We start from the raw sequence: 19,597 nt of genomic DNA, 5'->3' as shown, positions 1-19,597 counted from the left end.
ATTCATATATGAATGGATGAATAGGTAAAAGGTGCATTTCAGGGAAAAGACTGGCTAATTCTTAAAAGGATTTATTCAGAAGCAAACCATGTGAGCATATTCATGTAATGAACAAAATCAGAATACAATCATCTAGGACTCTGGGCAAACAAAGGTCTCATATTATTCCTGTCTTAAGAGAAAAAAAAATCCTGAAAGTATGACTACAGAAACTTAAATGTACCCAGTGACAGGGTACTAAATATGTTAATATCATAAACACATAAACCGTAAATGATCAGAAGTTAGGAACAAGTAAGGGAAACAATTAAAATAGAATTGTATCATATTTCTTGAATTTGGTTGGTTCTCAAACATTAAATTCGGATGTTGCTTTTACTCATAAGCTCTGAAAAAGCAAATAATATTTTCTACATACTGTTCACCATAAATCTTAACTTACAATTCAAATTTAATCTAAACACAAACATAACCCTAAAACCTCCGCCAGGCCCACAAATACTCAAGACAACCAAAATCTGATTTCCAGGACAGCAGTTTTAACTTTACAAGTACAATATTTATACTGAGGAGATAAATTATGTAAATCATAATGGCTTACGCTTGTATCATATCTAAGCCTGCACTTTTGCATTCTACAAGATTCAGAAGTCTATACATTTACCCATAGCTCAGTTGGTCTACTGAAACAATTTTACAGTTCAGACAGTTGGATATTGATTAAGATTTAAGATCTGTTTGGGAAAAGCTTTAAACAATATCATTCACATTACTTACTTAGCACTTGATCACAGTGTCTATACAACAAACCCAAATTTAAAATTCATTCATAAATTCAGCCTCTATTGAAGTCACTATACCATTCACCTTCTTTCCATGCTGCCTTAAAATATTAAATTCAAACATCAAATTCATATTTAAATTAGATCAGTCTTAACTAATATTAGTTGACAACACAATTAGCCAAAAGAATATTGGTAATCTTTCCAGACAGAAATATTAAAATCCTTTTAAATGTATAAAATCTTTATTGCAAGTGTTTGTTTTGATGCAGGGCCTCAAATAGCCAGGGTGGTCTTGAACTCACTGTATAGCTGAAGGTAACCTTAAATTAGGTTATCCTGTGAATGAGGGTAACCTGTTCTACCTCTCAGCATGGAATCTGCAGGTATATGTCACCATAAAAGGTCTATACAGTGCCTCTAACATACCTGGCTAAAGTTCTTCTAGGACTTTAAAAACTAGTTCAGAGCAGTACATAAATATACTAGCAACTCTACTAAAGGAACAATTGTGATAAGGAAAGGACAAGATTAAGAAACTAGGGAACACTAAGCCTGGTACCAAACAGGTAAAGACTATCAGAGAAAAGTGAATGCAGACAGGTAAGCTGCCCTACACTCAAAAGAGGCTCTGGCTACACAGCTGAGGAGTTTGCCCAACGAAGAGCAATGACACTGTCAGAAGATTTTCTTTGAAGTCTCCAACCCCAAGAAGACTGTCCTGTAGAGAAACTGAAGGCGAACTGAGCAGCAAGGTAACACGCCAAGAAAGGGCTCTGAGCAGGGATAAAAATACACCACCAACCAACCCCAGCCCTCCAGCTACAGCCACTACAACTCAGGGTTCAAAAGACATTCAAAGGGGAAGCAGCTGCAAAGGACGGTGAAATGAAAACAATGTATTTAATGTCTGAACGGTGAGAGCTGGACGTTAGCACAGAATCCGCACTTCTACAGTGCGGACTTTTGGGGGGGAAAGAGCACGTTTTCAGTTCACAGAAAGGCCTAGGACCTTAAACAAACTGTGCTGAACCCATTAACCTAATAGATAAGGTTAAACTTGTGCCCATACTTAAGCCTTCAGTGTAGTGCAAACGTGCCTTAAAGTATCCCACTAGCAAAGGATTCCACAGGGCCTTCACATCCTATCTGACAGGGCACACAGCTATTCTGTATTTCATGAAGGCCTTAAATATTCTAAGAAGGAAATATCACACATGGAAGGATTTGGGCCACAAACACATAAATGGGTCATGAACTAAGATGCACTAAGGTTCGCACTGTTTACTTCTTGAAGGAGCTATTCAAGAACACATTCTTGAGCCAGAGATGGAACTAAATGGATGCAAAGGAAGAGGGAAGGAGGAGGAAAGAAGGAAGAGAGGGGAGCAGGAGGGAAGAGAAGGAAGAGGCAGAGGGAAGGAGGAGCATGCGTTTACCAGGTCCTTTAGCCACTCCTTGGATAAACCATAAAAAGCTGTAAGAGAAAGCATGCAGGGCTATTGCTACACATAGACAGTTGTGTGCACACTTAGCACGCACAAAGCCCCAAGTAGGGAGTAAAGGGCCAACAAAAGGAGGGAAAGGCTCTAGAAGGGAAGGGAAGAACAGAGGCCAGGGGGGATATAAACACACACATGCCAACCTTACAAAAGCAGTGGCCATGTGCACACACTACCAGGCCTTCCCGGAACCAGAACCGGAATCGGAATGGAACCACACACCCCCCTCCCGAGCATCTTGTACCATTGTACCTACTTAGGTGAGCAGACCTACAGTTCAACTGCTCCAGGACCTGCAAAGAAAAGGATCACAGAACCTGGGATGCCGGTGCTGTGACAAGAAGCAGACTCTTCTGAATAGCACCAAAAAAAAAAAAAAAAAAAAAAAAAAGAGCTAAAATTGCCCAACAAAATGCAAGGCAACGGGAGCTGAGTGGCCTATCCTGGCTGATTACTGTTCTAAGACTCTCATCGACGGGGGTGAAATACAAAGAAAGTGTGTGCTGGTTTTTACAGAAAACATATGGGAACTTACCTGGGGAAATTTATTCTCTCTTAACTAAACAAGGACTCTTTTCAGGTATTTTGAGTTGAAATTGAGAAGGACATTCTTAATTATAGAAAATATGGAGGAAAAAGTCAGCGACTAGTGAATATAATGCACTGGTATTCTCCTTCATACCTGGCATGCGGGTTGGCTTTTGTCAGCTTGACACACACTAGTCACTGGGGAAGAATGAACTGAATGACTCCTATCAGTTTGGTTTGTAGGCATGTCTATATGACAGCTTCTTGGGGGCTGAGCTACATGGAAGGCCCAGACCACAGCGGGCAGTGCCATCTGTAGGCAGGTGGTCCTGGGAGGTATGAGAAAGGTAACTGAACATGGGCCTGGGAGCAAGCAGGAAGTGTCGTTCTGCTGAGGTTCCCATCTCTGTTCCTGCTGAAGCTCCTGCTCTGACATCGTCAGTGATGGACAGTGATCTGGAATGTGTAAGCCAAGGAAGGCCTTCCCCCACAAGTGCCCACAAGTGATGTTTAACACAATAGAAAGCAAGCCAGGAGCATGGGTATCTGGCAGCAGCTAGAACAGTACTTTACATACATAGACCTGGTGGATAGGTCAAGCAAATAGAGAGGGCAGCCTAGAAAAGATAATGGGGATTCCAGGCTCCCTGGGAAAAATAAATGGCAGAGAGCACAGGAAGAGAACAAATTAACGTATTCCCAGGCAAGAGAGGGTCAGGACCAAGACATAGAATGGAAAGGAACGCCAATTTCGTGAGTCTTCCTAGATGAGCGGCATCTCTCTGTCCCCTGACATGAGACCAGCAACAAGCCAACCTAACACATCCTTCAGCGACCAGGGCCTCTGGCAGGAGAATCGAGTTTACTCCAAGACACCATGGTCATCTTAAAGTCTCCTGAAGACCTTGCTCTTAAAGTGAAGGACACACAATGAGTTTCCTGAGCGTCCTTCAGGCACTCACTAATATGCTAGAACTCCGAAGGCCACACATATACACAGCAGAATACAGAGTCTCAAGCAGACTGCCTGAGTGTGAATCTCTGTTCCCCTACCACCAGCGATCAGACCTCAGGCTAAATTGCCCTTGCCTCAGTTTCCTGCCTATAACAGACAAGAAACCGTCTTTTCTCTGATGGACCTATCCCTAAGGATAAAATGTACTTCAGCTGTAACTCTAGTTATTATTTTGTAACTAATGATAGTATCTTTCCAGCATGAGTATTTATATGAACAAACTACCTTTTGGTAAATGTTTTTGTGGGACGTACAGCTATTCTGAAGACCACTTCTTAGAGTACTTTACCCCCTATGCCACAGACAGACAACTATTAATCAAGCTAGAATCTCCTACTTAGCTTGATGCAGCTTCAGGAGTCTGCTGATGAGGATTCCACAAAGGATGAGTTAGTTGATCATGGCCCAAGAATTACCAATGCTTCATTACTTCATTATGTCTTTGCCACAGAGTTCAATCTAGTTTGTGTACTGTACCTTTAAAAATATGGTCCCAGGAACAGGGAGTATGTATCAGTTGATGGACACTTGGAAAATGCATGACTATATGATGAACTCTGGGTTTGATTCCCCAGTACTAAAAATAAAGGTTAAAAAAAAATCCATAGAATCCCAATTGGTAGAAGATTTACCAAGATCTTTACAAAAGAGCCTATAACTGGTTTGGGACTACCGAACCCTTGACTTGCAGCTCTAAGGGGCCCCCAATTCACCAACATCTCAGTGACATTTATGCTGTTGTTCCCTGTGGGAAGCAATGGAAAACTTCAGATAAACTGAGATAGGTCCCTTTTCATTATTCTTTAACAACTTTATACATGCGTTATATTGAATTTTAGTCATTTTAACCCCATTATCATCTCTCAACACTGAGCCCCCTCATTCTCACTTCTCCCATTTTCATATCCTTCTTCCTTTTCTTTCCTTTCCTCTCTTTTTTTCTTTGTCTCTTTCTGTGACCAACTCAATTTAATCAAGGTTGCTTGCAGGGGCATGAGTTAGTGGTTATTTATTGAAGCATGGGCAATTTGGCAATGGCTATAATTATGAGAAAAATGATTCTGCCTCTTCTAGCAACCATTAACTGCCAACAGCTCTTCACAAGGTCGCACAAGCCCCTTCCCCACATGTACAACAGTGTGAATTCAGGAGCACAATGGCATTGCCATCGCCAGAAGGCAGCAAAGATTGGTCCCTATAAACATGATGCCTGATTTAACAACAGGAGTGATCCAAAGTGTGGTACCAGTACTGGAAACACATTCCTGTGGTGACGAGGTGGAATGGAAAGAAAAGGAGCCATTTAATGAAGCAAAATCAGAAAAGTAATGCCGGAAAAGTAATTTAGGCAAAGAGCAGAGAACAATGGGAGAAAGTAACTTCCTCACATGCTCCATAGCCTGCTGGGCTTCACCTCTGGATAATCCTCTCTCCTCACCACACTAGGTCAGTCCCCCCACCACCTGTGGCAGCTCCTAAGGGCCTCAGCTGAGACATGTTTCAGCTCCCACAGGATTCTTGAAGCCAGGACTCACGCTGAATGTTGAATGTGTACTCCCGACCAGAGCCTAGCCAGGTTACAATAAGAGCCCTCCCTACTCTATCTTCAGGCAAGTCTTACAGTTTGGCTTAAACCCCATAGGTTCTTACATGCAACAACAGACATGAATCTCAAATGAAACCACCACACTTACAAATACACACTGTATGATTTACATTTGTATCACATCCGGAAAAAGACTAAACTACAGGGGTGAGAAAAATATTGCCAATAACAGGCAGGAGAATAGACGTTATTTTCTCTATCACATAGGGGTACTTTCAAGGTGTGTTGTTTAATTTACAAACAAGAACACTATATTGAATAGTGCATAGTGCTCACTAGGTAGCTCTTCTGTGCCTTGATGAATTCTTTGCTTTCCCAACTCCACACAGTTCTGACACCAGTGTGAGGCGTGATGTGCCCTTGGTCAGTTACCCTGTTCCAGGAATCCTGTTTATAATTAGTTCAAATCTTATTTTCAGTGTGAATACTTTTTCTTTGCTTCACTTTGAGCTTTCTTGACAGATTTCTTTTCTATTATCACTTCTTTTGACCTGTCACATGAGTTTATCAAAGACAAGGGGACAACATAACTACATGCATGTCTGCTCATAAAACAACAGAAAGAACTAACACCACTAATACAGTGAATCATAACTCATTAACATGACTTCTGATATAATTAGACTATACTGATAGGGAACTGGTGTTAATTAACCATGGCAAGTAAAAGCCAGAGTCATGTAAAAGAAGAAACAATTACACTTAAAGTAATTTTTAAATGAATGAACTGAATCACCACAGATTTAAGAAATAGAACTTGAGTACCTTCCTACATCTTATAATAATCAAAGAAGTGGGGAGGTCCCTGAAGACGCAATTCCATCTAGATTAATAGATGAGAAGAAATTTGTCCTACAATTCCAACTCTGATACCAGTAACAAAATTATAGGTACTATTATGTTTTTATGACATTCCTTTTACAAAGTAATATTTTTTCATTGGTTGAATGGACGAAGAGAGAATAATATTAGACAATACTTGTAGAAATCCAACCAGACACTATCATACAAATATACACAGCGACTGCAACTGGTACTATTCTCTAATGTGCTCACAGAATCCTCATAGCCACCCACAAGGCAAGTGGCATTATAATCACCTGTATGTATAGCAGAATGCCAGAGAATAAGGAAGTCCAATAATTCATCTACAGATAGGCCAACAGTAAGCAATAAAGCCAGGATTTGAACTCAAAAAGCAACTTCACAAATCAAGCTGTTCAAAATGCTATTTCTCTCTGCTTTCTGTACAAAATAAACACAGTCATCAGGAAGGGTACCCAGTACTGATCCCTAGATATTGCACAGATATCACTTAGTGATGTTCAACACCACACACAGTTTACTCTCCTGGGACATCAAGTACAACAAACAATGACCCATTGAGTTAGAAAAACCATTCCAAGATGCTAAGGGTGGCAGGAGAACAGAGTGAAAAAAATTCAAAATAAGTCCATTATTTTCTTCTATGGAAAACTGACATAAATACAAGAAAATCACTAATAAAATTCACTTTGTAAGACTAGAAAAAGTCTTGTATTTATCATAAATGTGTCTAAGAAGAGTGCTGTTACAACAAGGTATGGAGCATCAACAAATTCCACTGACATTTTCAATACCTCTGACCCTGAAAGTTAATCATACTGCTTGCAGAGGTCTGATCTCACAAGAATTCCATAAGGAGCAGGAACGTTGAGGGCCTAATAAGGATGTGTGACACAGGAGCAAAGGGATTAGTTAACTAAAATAAGTGGATTCCTCTCTAAATATAATCCGCTCATAAGGACATTTAGAACATTTGTATCTCATTAGGGGTATTAAGTGAGGAAAAGAGTCTCAGTACCAAACAATCCTAATTATAATTCATCTTAGGAAATAAAGTGAGTTTTCGTAACTGAAATGGAAAATGTATGGCAGGAAACATCTTTAATATAATAACAGAACTGTCACCAAACTCAGACACTAAAGCAAACACGGCAGGCTAAAGGAACACAATGAAAACTAACTAACTGCTCTCAGAATGACAATGGCTTTTCATGTTTCTCAAAACATGCTTCTTCCTCTGTCATCATAACAACCCAAAGCAGAAGTAAGATGACCGAGAAAAAGAGACTCAGATTGTAAGCAGGAGACATAATAACGGTTTACTCTAACACATCTTCCATGAAGGTGACACAAGAAGTAAAATCAAGGCAGTTAATAAGGCAACTTCACCATCAGTGGGCTTCCATGTGGGGAAAGCTCTGTCTACTTCGCCATCTCACCAGAAAGGAGAGCTTGCCAACCAAGTATTGCAACAATAAATAAATAAATAAATAAATAAATAAATAAATAAATAAATAAATTCTACAGAAATGGAATGCATGGTGTGACTTCTTGTTGTTAGATGTTCAAAGACAATTTTACTAAAATTGAAAAGAGAAACTTGAAAGCAGGTAAGCTGTAAACCTCAGCAGCTGTCACAGAATTGAACAGGGAAGGGTTTGAGTTAAGCCAACATGGAGATCAGCCACCTGACAGATAACAGCTACAGGGCAGACACAAAAGCTTTAAAGAAAAGGAGACCTAAAGGACTAGAGAAAGCATATTTAGCTCTGGCCAGCAACCTAAAGACAGAAGAGAAGAAGGAGGAATACATATGTTCCGTTTTGAGTCAGAATTCACAATGGCAGGCAGACACAGCATAAGCTGATGGTATCTCTGTAGCTTCTGCATCGAGGATGCGAATTCCAGGAAGGGAACGTAAGATAATAAAACAGTAGGTCAGAGGTGATGCCCAGTGTTGGGTATCCATCACAGCTTCGGCCTCTTACTGTGGTAAGAGCCTCCCTCAGAAGGTAGGGCTGCCTCATTGCCTTTTTGAGCTCCACAGCCTTATTGCAAGCAGTTAATTTTCTAAATTTCAGATAGGAAGTAATCACTACCCTCTCCTAGCATAGTTCCTCTCAGGAAGCACTGGAGAAAACTTGGTCCAGTGCCTACTCTCAAGGCTGTTCATCTCCATGACTAAAATCATGAGGCATCTCTCTCTTTGTTGAGAGCTAGGGCTTTCATGCTCCTAGTCTACACCATGCCCCCAGGAAAGACGGGGCAGGCATAGGCATCAGTGTTTTCACATTAGGTACAAGTATTTGCCTCGATTATTTTTAAGTATCTATGTGAAAACTGTGAAGGGGTTGTTCTGTGGAAGTAAAAGAGACAGTTGCATCATTATCCAGCGGTGGATAAGAAAACACTTTACCATTACATAACAGAAAGATCAGAGGACAGGGAACTATTTTCCTACTGTAAGACTCAACCCAGCTTTTAAAAAGCTGAATTTCTCAGCCAACAAAAGCAATCAGAACAATAGTCTATGTTATCATTAATTTTACACTTTCCAGTATGGCCCACTCCTCTCTGTAGTAAGTCTTGGCTATGGGGAATTAGGGTTGGGGGAAGAATATAGGGATTTAGATCAGTCAATGAATTTTGCATGATGTATGTATATACGTACGTACATATGTATGTATGTATGTATGTATGTATGTATGTATGTATTTGATAAATGAACTGTCCTTTCTTGATTAGGCAACTTTTCCTTTCCTTGAAAAATAGTGTCAATCCTGTTCCTATTCCTACCTGCCCCTGGTCCACCTACAAATTCTGTTTTCCCTTTCCAGAAGATCCACGTACCCACGCCCACCACAGTCCTCTCTCCTTGTTACTTACCCTCTCTGGGTTTGTGACTTGCAGTATGATTATCCTTAACAACTAATATCCACTTACAAGTGAGTACATATCATGCTTGCCTTTCTGGGTCTGTGATGCCTTGCTAAGGATCATGGTATTTTTGATTGATTGGTTGGTTGGTTGGTTGGTTGGTTGGTTGGTTAGATGGTTGGTTGGTTGGTTGGTTGATTTGTAGTCTAATCTATTTGTCAACAAGTACATCCCACAAAAACTAACAGTGTTTAATAAAAGTTCCTTTTATCAATAATATTCTCATGTTACTTAAAAATTCCACAAAAATCAGCTCTTTAAAGGAATCTTTTTATAACTGAAGCCTTTCAACTTAAACGCTTATGCTAGCTAGACTGAGTATTTATAGATACTCAAAATAGTACACCTTCAATTCAGATGTCTAAGAAAGCAAAGTATGGTAGATGTTTCAACAACAAAATCTGCTTCCACAGAATGTCTGTTGCAAGAGAATATATCTGTAAAATCACATGTGAGAAATGTTTATATGTCAGAAATATAACTAACTCATAAATACACAAAACACAGTCTAACATTAGAATTAGAGCATCTGTAAATTCAATATCCATTATCTGCCTTTCTGGCTCTCCATGGATGTCAAAAACAACAGGACTGATAAGCATCCTTTTCACTGTCTGTAGTGCATGCCCACAATTGCCGGCTAGATTAGTAAGTACCCCATTGTGGCTAGCATGGCAATAGATGTTCAGGTCAGCCTGTTCGGCAGATGCAAGAAACCATGGACTCTGATATCAGAAAGTTAGACTTTCAACAATATGGCACACAACAGAGAACTTCCTGACCAGCACAAAACATGGTGGTTGGAGAAATGGAGCATGATTAAAATAAAAGAAACAATACGGAGAGTTCATGATCTAGTGACATTTCTATCTTTAGTATAGATTTTAAGATCTAATATACTCTAAGTCTCTCAAAACAATAACTATTATTCCCATGAGGTAATAATCAACTTGAACTCAGAAAATTCAAGTTCAAGTGTACTGTATGCTGAGACAGTAGTCACGGAGAGCACAGTGGCACTGAGTGAGTTCTCACATACTTTACATTCTATGGCCATCTGAAACCATGCATGAATGAAAACACACATGGTGTCATAAGCACATCACAATCTTTCCTAGATAGCAAAGTAGTGAAGTATTAATAACTATTATATGTCATTAAAAATATCCCCTGGCTCTTCTGAAGAGAACAGTATTCTCTAGCTCAGTGTAAGGAATCTGTTCAGTAGCCATGTTACAAAAATCCAAAAGCTAAGTTAATGCTAAAATGCTTATCAACCATGTGGGTTCCAGAGCCCACATTATGAAAAAAAATTACAAAAAAGCTGAACCCCAAGAGGAGAAAATCTCTGTTAATATCGGGTATCCTACTGAAAAGTCTTGAGAAACTGTGAGTTCTTGCCATCTCAGAAAGCAGACTGATTTAAACACCTATCATTACAATGGCCACAACAAAGGTACCACTCCTTGTCTACCGGGGTGGTAGATGAAAATCCATGCTGAGCCTCGGGAAAGGAAGCTGAGCTGGACTCTCCCACCAAAGAAACAACTACCTCCACAATGGCAAGTATGGGCATTCCATGGGGAGGAAGAGGTCCACCTCCCGATTTTCATCTGGCCTTGCTCCCATGTATCAAGTTAATGTTTTAGCTCAGTGAAAGTAATTACCAGCCAGGCTCTGCAATCCATCATTCACCCTGGGCATTCTTGCTGATTCTTTCTTTGGTTTCTAGGACACAAGAATCTCTTCTGTTGATCTGTAAGTGCAAAGGAAAGGTTTGGTTGTTACTAGTTTCTTGCTATTCTAAATTTCTGCCAAGTAATTAGAATAGAAAATGAACTATTTTCAAGTTTTTTAATTGAAGCTATGGGAGTTAGAGTAGTCATAGCCTCTAACAAAAATAAGATTAAAACCATACATCTTTGATGCCCCCCCCCCCACCTCTTCCAAGTAGAATGGACAAATGTAATCTGACTCTAGACAGTGAGCTCAGGGACTTGATCCAAATCACCCTCCTTATAATTTAGGTCATTTGGCAAGAATACCTTAATAAATTAGCAAACTGCATATAAATTTACAAAAGGTATTCCTATATCCTCATATCATCCAAAAGAAAAGCATTATTGGAATCCTCACTGCATAGACAATGAGTGGAAAGTTCAGAGGTTAGATGCACTATCCCCAGGAACACATTTCACAGGTTACAAAACAAATTTACCCACTCAAAACATTAGGCTTCTACACATCTTTCCAAGTAACAATAATACAGGACAGCTTACATGAGTTCTAACCAGGAGTAATATCCAAAATTGATTAGCTCTTTGGCGTTCATCACACAGTAGGCATTGTTTATTTTACATACTCCACTAAACTATAGACGTGACAAAGGCATTCTAAAATTCCCCCTCAGTGCTGCCTACCATGTAAGTCTGTTTCCTTTCCATAAGTACAGTGATTAGCAATATAAATACAAGTAAATATACTAAATTTATAGATACATATGCATGTATATAATGTATAAAAGACCTATGTCATAATAATCACAGTAATGGTAAGTTAAAATACATCAGTTTAAAACATTCTGTCCTTGGTGATCAGAAACCCTATGGATATAGGATCTGTGGCTATATACACTACCAATCTAAACATCAAATGGCTGTGTGTGACAGCTAGCTTGTTCAGACAATGCTTCATTTGACAATGGACCATGAGAACACGGTGGTCCCAGACTGACATGAAGCAATTTTTATAAAATGATCTAATGTACACATAGTTGAAAAAGAAAAAGAAAGAAACTGAAGGACAAGAAAACAAAGGCCTTATTGTTGGAGCAAAATATTGATGGTAAATTATCTGCTTACAAATAAATCTATGATTAAAAAGAAGAAGAAGAAGAAGAAGAGAGAAACCAGAAAAACTACTACAGACACATTTGTGTCTGAGGAGGAGGCAGTCCTCAGAAGGGCTTGAGAGACGGTGCTAAGCAAATGGGCATCTCCATCTTGTCACACCCACGGACGACTTTCCAGGATGACAAGATATGATCCTGACATTGTTTAGACTTCAGCTCTTATATTAGTTTTTAATCAGAAAAAGATTTTAAATGAAAAATGTCTTGACAACAGTCAAATAATCTTGTACAATGTATCCATATATTAATCTAAGTATAAGATTCAAACATTTAAAAATAAGTTTTATAAAATGCAAAGATTCAGTAACTAAAGAACTACCCAGTACTCCCAGAGCTCCCAGGGACTAAACCACCAACCAAAGAGTACACATGGAGGGACCCAGGGCTCCAGATGCATATGTAGCTGAGGATGGCTTGTTGGAAACCAAAGGGAGAAGAGCCCTTGGTCCTGAGAAGGCGAGATGCCCTAGTATAGGGGAATGCCAGGACAGGGAAGAGGGAGTGTGTGGTTGGTGAGCAGGGGGAGGGGGCAAGGGTTAGGGAGTTTTGGGGGAAAGCAGAACCAGGAATGGGGACAACATTTGAAATGTAAATAAAGAATACAACTAATTAAAAAAACAGAACTCGGTTCCTCCGAAAACTGGGCACCTTACTTCCAGAAGATCCTGCTATACCACTCCTGGGCATATACCCAGAAGACTCCCCACCATGTAATAAGGATACATGTTCTACTATGTTCATAGCAGCCCTATTTGTAATTGCCAGATGCTGGAAAGAACCCAGGTATCCCTCAACAGAAGAGTGGATGCAAAAAATGTGGTATATCTACACAATGGAGTACTATTCAGCCATTAGAAACAATGAATTCATGAAATTCTTAGGCAAATGGATGGAGCTAGAGAATATCATACTAAGTGAGGTAACCCAGACTCAAAAGGTGAATCATGGTATGCACTCACTAATAAGTGGATATTAACCTAGAAAACTGGAATACCCAAAACATAATCCACACATCAAATGAGGTACAAGAAGAAAGGAGGAGTGGCCCCTGGTTCTGGAAAGACTCAGTGAAACAGTATTCAGCAAAACCAGAACGGGGAAGTGGGAAGGGGTGGGTGGGAGGACAGGGGAAGAGAAGGGGGCTTGCGGGACTTTCGGGGAGTGGGGGGGCTAGAAAAGGGGAAATCATTTGAAATGTAAATAAATTATATCAAATAATAAAAAAAAAAAAAAAAAAAAGAGTTACACCAAAAAAAAAAAAAAAAAAAAAAACAGAACTAAGTGCAGAGGACTTATAAAGTCTACAGTAGTTTGTTATAATGCCCCAGGTCCTCAAAGTCACACACCATTCACTCACCAACTACCCACGGCTTTAGGTTTGTAAACTCCACTCATAGAAGTGCACCCTATGTATGCTTGATTTTCAGCATTTCTACTGTGTTCTTTTTGTATCTTTTCTGTGTTCAGATGTTTTTAAATATAAAAATATCTGTTCCGGTTGACTACAATATGCAGAACAGAAATACGCTGTATAGTCTTGTGACTTAGGAGCAAGATAATGTATCACATAACCTTAAGGAATAGGCCACACCATCTAGGACTGTGAAGACTATTCAGTGATGTTCACATAACAATTCAATCTAAATGTCCTGGCATGTTCCTGAGGTTTAGCGACATGAGAGCACAAATAACACCACACCTCTCTTTGTCATTGAATGAAACCAAGGCACCAGGATCTACAAACAGAACAGGCAACATCTAGACTTCTTTGGTGTATAAAAATTAACTTCATCATACATACTATTTTTCTTATTTCCACTCTGTATAATTATACACAACCTGAAAGGTGTGCTAAAAAAGAAGAAGTCAGCCGTAATCCCAGAAATGAGAGCTGCTGAGATCTGCTTTTCCTCCTAGCCATTTCTTCTAACAGACTATTCAAAATACTTCCCTTCCCACAGAAAGCTGGAATACTATCGTGATGGACAGTAATAAGATAGATAACACAGACTAGAAGAAATGGATTTCGTTGCACTTACAGCATTGGTTCAAACTCCTAACTAAAGAAACAAGGCAAACTGGAGGATCTATGTATTAAACTCCTTTGGAAAACTAAGAAAGGAGGCAACCTAACTACTCAAGTGTGACACCCATAAAACAAGAATAAATAAGAATCTACAGTGAGTACAGAGAGATACCCCCTGTTGGAATTGGTTTTGTTCCTCAAAACCATTTTTTTACTTTCTATTTTAGCATTGAAACTATAAACTCTTAATTATTTGATCAATGAGAAACTTAGCTCAGTCCCAAAAGTGGGGGTGGGCATAAAAAGTCCTCTTTACTTCTCAAAATTACTGTCAGAGAACACTAAGGAAATACTACCTAAGTGTAGCACGTACGCCTTTTCCCCCTTCTTGCACAGCTATGTAGCCTTAGCCCTCTAGTACATGAAACAAATAACTTACAAGGAGGGTCAAGTGCAGCGTGATCAGCTCTGCACATGTGAAAATGGACTTCAATGGGACCAGTGGCCTGCAGTGATAGGAGCCCCTGGGACACAAATGTGTTTTAAACATTTTCATTGATCATGTATGTATGTCAAAGGTACCTGTTTAAAACACACTCATATAGAAAAAAATGCTTTTTGTACTACTTACCACTGAGTAAACAAACACAAGTTTTAAATAATTTTCAGTGCAACAGACCTGCAATTTTATTCACCACAGCCTAGTGATTTTAAATGTCCTGTGACCCTCTTAAGTGCTGCCAACATCAACATCTGGTACCTGCACAAAGAAAACAGATTCTAAAGGATTCTTCAGAACCCTTTCAATTTAATCATATGCTTAATATGTTTCTAAGATTTTTTTCTCTTCTTTCTGATACAGCAAAACATAAGTACTTTTTAAAAAAAAGTAAGAAACTGTTCTAAGAGATAGCTGTATGTTGAAAAATAAGTATCTGAAATCGAGTTGTTGCTTATTTCTTCACCCCTCTAAAGAGTTTATAAACAGGGATCTTAAAAAAATAAAAAATAAAAAAATAAACAGGGATCTGTTTAATCTGATTAAACTTCTGAGTAGGACCACCCCCCTACAAATACATGAATATGAAGAAGAGACACTGAAACCCAAAGCATAGCCTCTACGCATGTATTTCTTCTTCCTCTTGTATTTTCTAGCACAAGGATTATTTTATGACCACACTGTTCAAAGATTGTAAGAAAAATGATCATATCACTGTGGAGGACTATGACATACACTGTTTTCCAAAGCTATACACTAACAAACTGTGCTAGGAATCTCAAAAGAATCCAATAATTATTAACTAAACTAAAATACTTAATATAGAAGTTCAAATTGACTTCCAAAAAGTAAATCTTGCTATAGGGGAAATCAACTACATATCAAAAAGAAGTGACCTGAAGAACATTTTTTTAAGCTAAATTACTCTAAGATACCTTCTTTGGTTTAAAAAACTGTAGGAAAGTGTAGGAAGTAGGAAAACTACTTCCCGATTGCACATCATCTGAAATGAAAGAATCATCCCATGCTGTGTACTTTCAAGACAGTTGCCTGGAAGTTCATGTCCATGGAAACCCCCTCCCTATCTGTGCTTCTGGATCAAGTCTGAATTATCACTGTGTAAGTAAATCAGCCCATAAAAGTTTTCCTCTGTTTCAATATCATCAACTACTAATACACAAGACATACAATGGGGAGTTCACAGCTAATGCATCATTTTCTTTTCTCAAGCACTCATGCCACACCACATACCTGCTTAATATCCAAAATAAAATGGTTGTCTTCTGCAGTAGAGATTCTTCTCAAGGAAAAAAAAAGCATAGACATCACTCATATCTTAGCCAAAGTACTCAAGGAGACCCAGCATTGGGGCCTGTTAGAGTGCAAATATATTAGCTGTGACTTCGGCAAGTGCCTGTCATGTTGAATAGCATGAGGAAGAGAGAGAGTAATTATTGCCGAGAAACCATTAGAGAGCTCCTTAGTAAAACAAGATGCCTGGGCAAACTAATGGACCAACAGTCCACTGCCGTGTCTTTTCCTATTCCATTTAGCTGCATGTCAGTCCTGTCAAATCATCTGACACTCACAATGCAGGCAGGCTCACTACAATTAGCAAGATCTTGGCTCCCATGTTCTTTCACTGGGGCTACAATAAGCAACTACATCTGTACAGCCAGAGATGGTTCCTTGATTGTTTGTGACATAGAGAGCTTGGTGCAAGGCAATGGCACACTGGTCCTGACTAGCAACAGAACCTTCAGGTTCTATTCTGTTTGAACAAGAAAGGCCACTCCTAGAGTAGGAGCAACTTGCTTCACATTATCCTTCTCTGGTGGGTACTTCTTATGCCTACCAGCAGGAAATGTTTTTATGAAAACACATTACTTTGAGATTCTCAGACAAAGACTCTGATCAGTACCTCTGATATATTCTCCTGAGGCCAGAGTATGTTAGCCAAATTTAGAAGCAAGAAAGAACTAGACCAAATAAGAACAGTGTTTCTTTCTTTTTCTTGATCAATGGAAAGCAGCTGACTTGGAGAATGAGGCTAGATAACTTTGTACTATAGGATGAGCTTATTAACCAGGTATTAATACCTCATTGGCTTTTAAAGAACAAACTAGACTAACTTGTCAACACTGCCTTAATAATGTCTCAAGTGTCTCTCACTTCATACACTGTGTCTGCAACTGGACCTGTAAATGGTATGTGCTTTTGCCGCTGTATCCCAATATTCCCAAGCATCTGGGATTGAACGACCCAGGGTGCAAGAACTAACACTAGGTCCAGACGTGCACCTTGTACATTTCCAAGTGGGAGGAGCCAAGTGCTCATTCAGTTTTGAAGTACTGATACTTCAAAAATGACCATTGCCAAAATGCTGTTTATTTAAAAACAACAGAGTAGACAATTCTAAGGACTATAACAAAATCATGCTAAAATGTCTTTAGACCCTAACTTCCATCATGTTGCCAAACAATTTATAATATGAACCTCTACACAGACACACAGACACACACACACACACACACACACACACACACACACACACAAAGGCAAAGTTAATGAGTTTTTTAGAATGAAGGGAAGCAATGGCTGGATTTTCCACAAAATAGCAAGCCTTCAAGGAGGGTGGTGACGAGTTAACATGAGACACTGTGAATATTTGGAAGATAACCTTCCTTTAAATGAGACACTGCTGGTAACGGTAATAGGGAATTTGCAATGAAGGGAAGGACATGCAATTATAATCTGGCTGGGCCCCACTGGACAAAAAGTGATTTACTTGAAAGCTGCAAAAGTATTTTTGCACTCAGTAAATGTTCCTGTTATGGGCTGCTCAGCCAGTGACAGCTTTCCAGATGTCAATCAAATTATCATCTATTCACAGTTGATTTGGTAGTGTCATTTGCAATATTCCCTACGTTTCTGGTGAAATTGGAAGCACAGAATTTTCTCCAGTTTGCCCTGGCACTCGAGTAGGCAAACTGCTCTTTGCAAATGTCATGTGTCCGCTTATCAGCACTCTAAGGAGCGCGACCTTCCATTCGGCTGAGTGAATCGCTACCAGATGCAAATCTCTCAATCATCAAGGGAAGACTATGGCTAATTTTTCTGTACTTTGAAAAACTCAGTTTACATCAGTGCTCAAGGTGCAGCTTTACCCAGGCTAACAGTTTTTGTATAACAATGAGCCTAAATTAAAGCCTTAAAAACAAGGAAAAATTTTAACTCTTTCAGGATTTTGCATGCCACACACTGAAGCAAACAATTTTGTACAAGTACAGAATGAAGTCACTGTAGTTTGCTGCTAGCTATAAATTTATTTCATTGAAGTATGTATATATACTAGTGGCTATTTTATCACTAAAGCATCACAAAATATGTTTCCGTTGAAATAATGCATACTGATTCAACACCTGTGAGCTAACCTATAAACACCTAATTTTCAAAAATTGAAGTGGGTACTATTTTTCTTCTCAAGTTACAGATAAGGATATTCAAAGACACAAAAGTTACCCTGACTGTCCACTATAACCAAGTCAGAACATCAAGTCCAAATCTAGACTCCAAATCTTAACTAGTATACTATATTATGTGTGTGTGTGCATACAGATATATGTACGCACGTGCTGTATGTGAGGTATGTGGTAGAGAATATAATTACTCACTAAAAGAGATTATCTTCCTTCTGCTGTATCAAAATTAATTTGCATGTCCTAGAGACAGACTATTTCCCAGGATCTCTTCAATTGTTCAATATAACTGGAAGTAAGAAATCCATGAAACATGAAATACACAGAACGAACAATATTTCAAATATTAGTATTTGCAAGCAAAGGATGCCTCTATTTCTCACGTCAGAGAACAGAGTTTTGTTCTGAAGGGCTCAAAGGTGTCATGAGGGTCTTCTTGATATGTAACCAATACTGATCAATATAAGTCTTTAAATCATCAAACAAACATCACTAATAACCCATGAACATACTAAGATTTATCAGAGGATACATGACATCTTTGGACCTAGAATGACTGTACAAAGATACACAAGAGTTGGGGAATCCTCTGGGTATATACCCAGGAGAGGTATAGCAGGGTCCTCTGGAAGTGTCATGTCCAGTCTTCTTAGGAACCGCCACACTGATTTCCTTAGTGGTTGTACCATCTTACAATCCCACCAGCAGTGAAGGAGTGTTCCTCTTTTTCCACATCCTCGCCAACACCTGCTGTCTCCTGAGATTTAACCTTAGCCATTCTGATTGGTTTGAGGTGAAATCTCAGGGTTGTTTTGATTTGCATTTCCCTAATGACTAATGATGTTGAGCATTTCTTGAGGTGCTTCTCGGCCATCCGAATTTCTTCAGGTGAAAATTCCTTGTTTAGATTTGTACCCCATTTTTAATAGGGTTATTTGGTTCCCTGGGGTCTAGCTTCTTGAGTTCTTTGTATATATTGGATATTAGCCCTCCACTATGTTCATAGCAGCCTTATTTATAGTAGCCAGAAGCTGGAAAGAACCCAGATATCCCTCAATAGAGGAATGGATACAGAAAATGTAGTATATATACACAATGGAGTACTATTCAGCAATTAAAAACAACGAATTCATGATTTTTTTTTAGGCAAATGGTTGGAACTAGAAAATGTCATCCTAAGCGAGGATCACAAAAGAATCACAATCACAAAAGAATACACATGGAATGCAATCATTGATAAGTGGATATTAATTAGCCCTGAAGCTCTGAATACTGAAGATACAATTAGCATATCAAATGATTCCCCATGAAGAAGGAAGAAGAGGGCCCAGATCCTGGAAAGGCTTGATCCAGTATTGTAGGGGAGTACGAGGACAGAGAAAGGGGAGGGGGAAAGATAGGAGAATGGATGGAGAAAAGAGGACTTATGGGACATATGGGGGGGGGGCTGGGAAAGGGGAAAGCTTTTGGAATGTAAACAAAGAATA

At 39.1% G+C, this 19,597-nt stretch overlaps 1 protein-coding gene across 8 annotated transcripts in view; it reads right to left on the bottom strand.

Moving 5' to 3' along the window:
• The window catches only part of LOC127676075 (zinc finger protein basonuclin-2-like), a 577,904-nt gene that overhangs the window by 76,636 nt on the left and 481,671 nt on the right, over positions 1–19,597 (bottom strand). For 5 of the 8 annotated variants that reach the window (XM_052172020.1, XM_052172017.1, XM_052172007.1 and 2 more), the window contains exon 2: positions 10,863–10,951. The exons of 2 other annotated variants lie outside the window; for them this stretch is intronic. In XM_052172020.1, coding sequence (XP_052027980.1) covers positions 10,863–10,886 — 24 coding nt within the window. In that variant the 5' untranslated portion in view covers positions 10,887–10,951. Of the gene's footprint in view, positions 1–10,747; positions 10,833–10,862; positions 10,952–19,597 lie in introns of those variants that run through there. One more of the 8 variants, XM_052172025.1, reaches the window with a different exon arrangement.

Source organism: Apodemus sylvaticus, chromosome 1 (assembly GCF_947179515.1).
Source record: "Apodemus sylvaticus chromosome 1, mApoSyl1.1, whole genome shotgun sequence".
NCBI lineage: Eukaryota > Metazoa > Chordata > Mammalia > Rodentia > Muridae > Apodemus > Apodemus sylvaticus.
The sequence above is the reverse complement of the archived record's forward strand: the minus strand, read 5'-3'. Positions and strand labels throughout refer to the sequence as shown.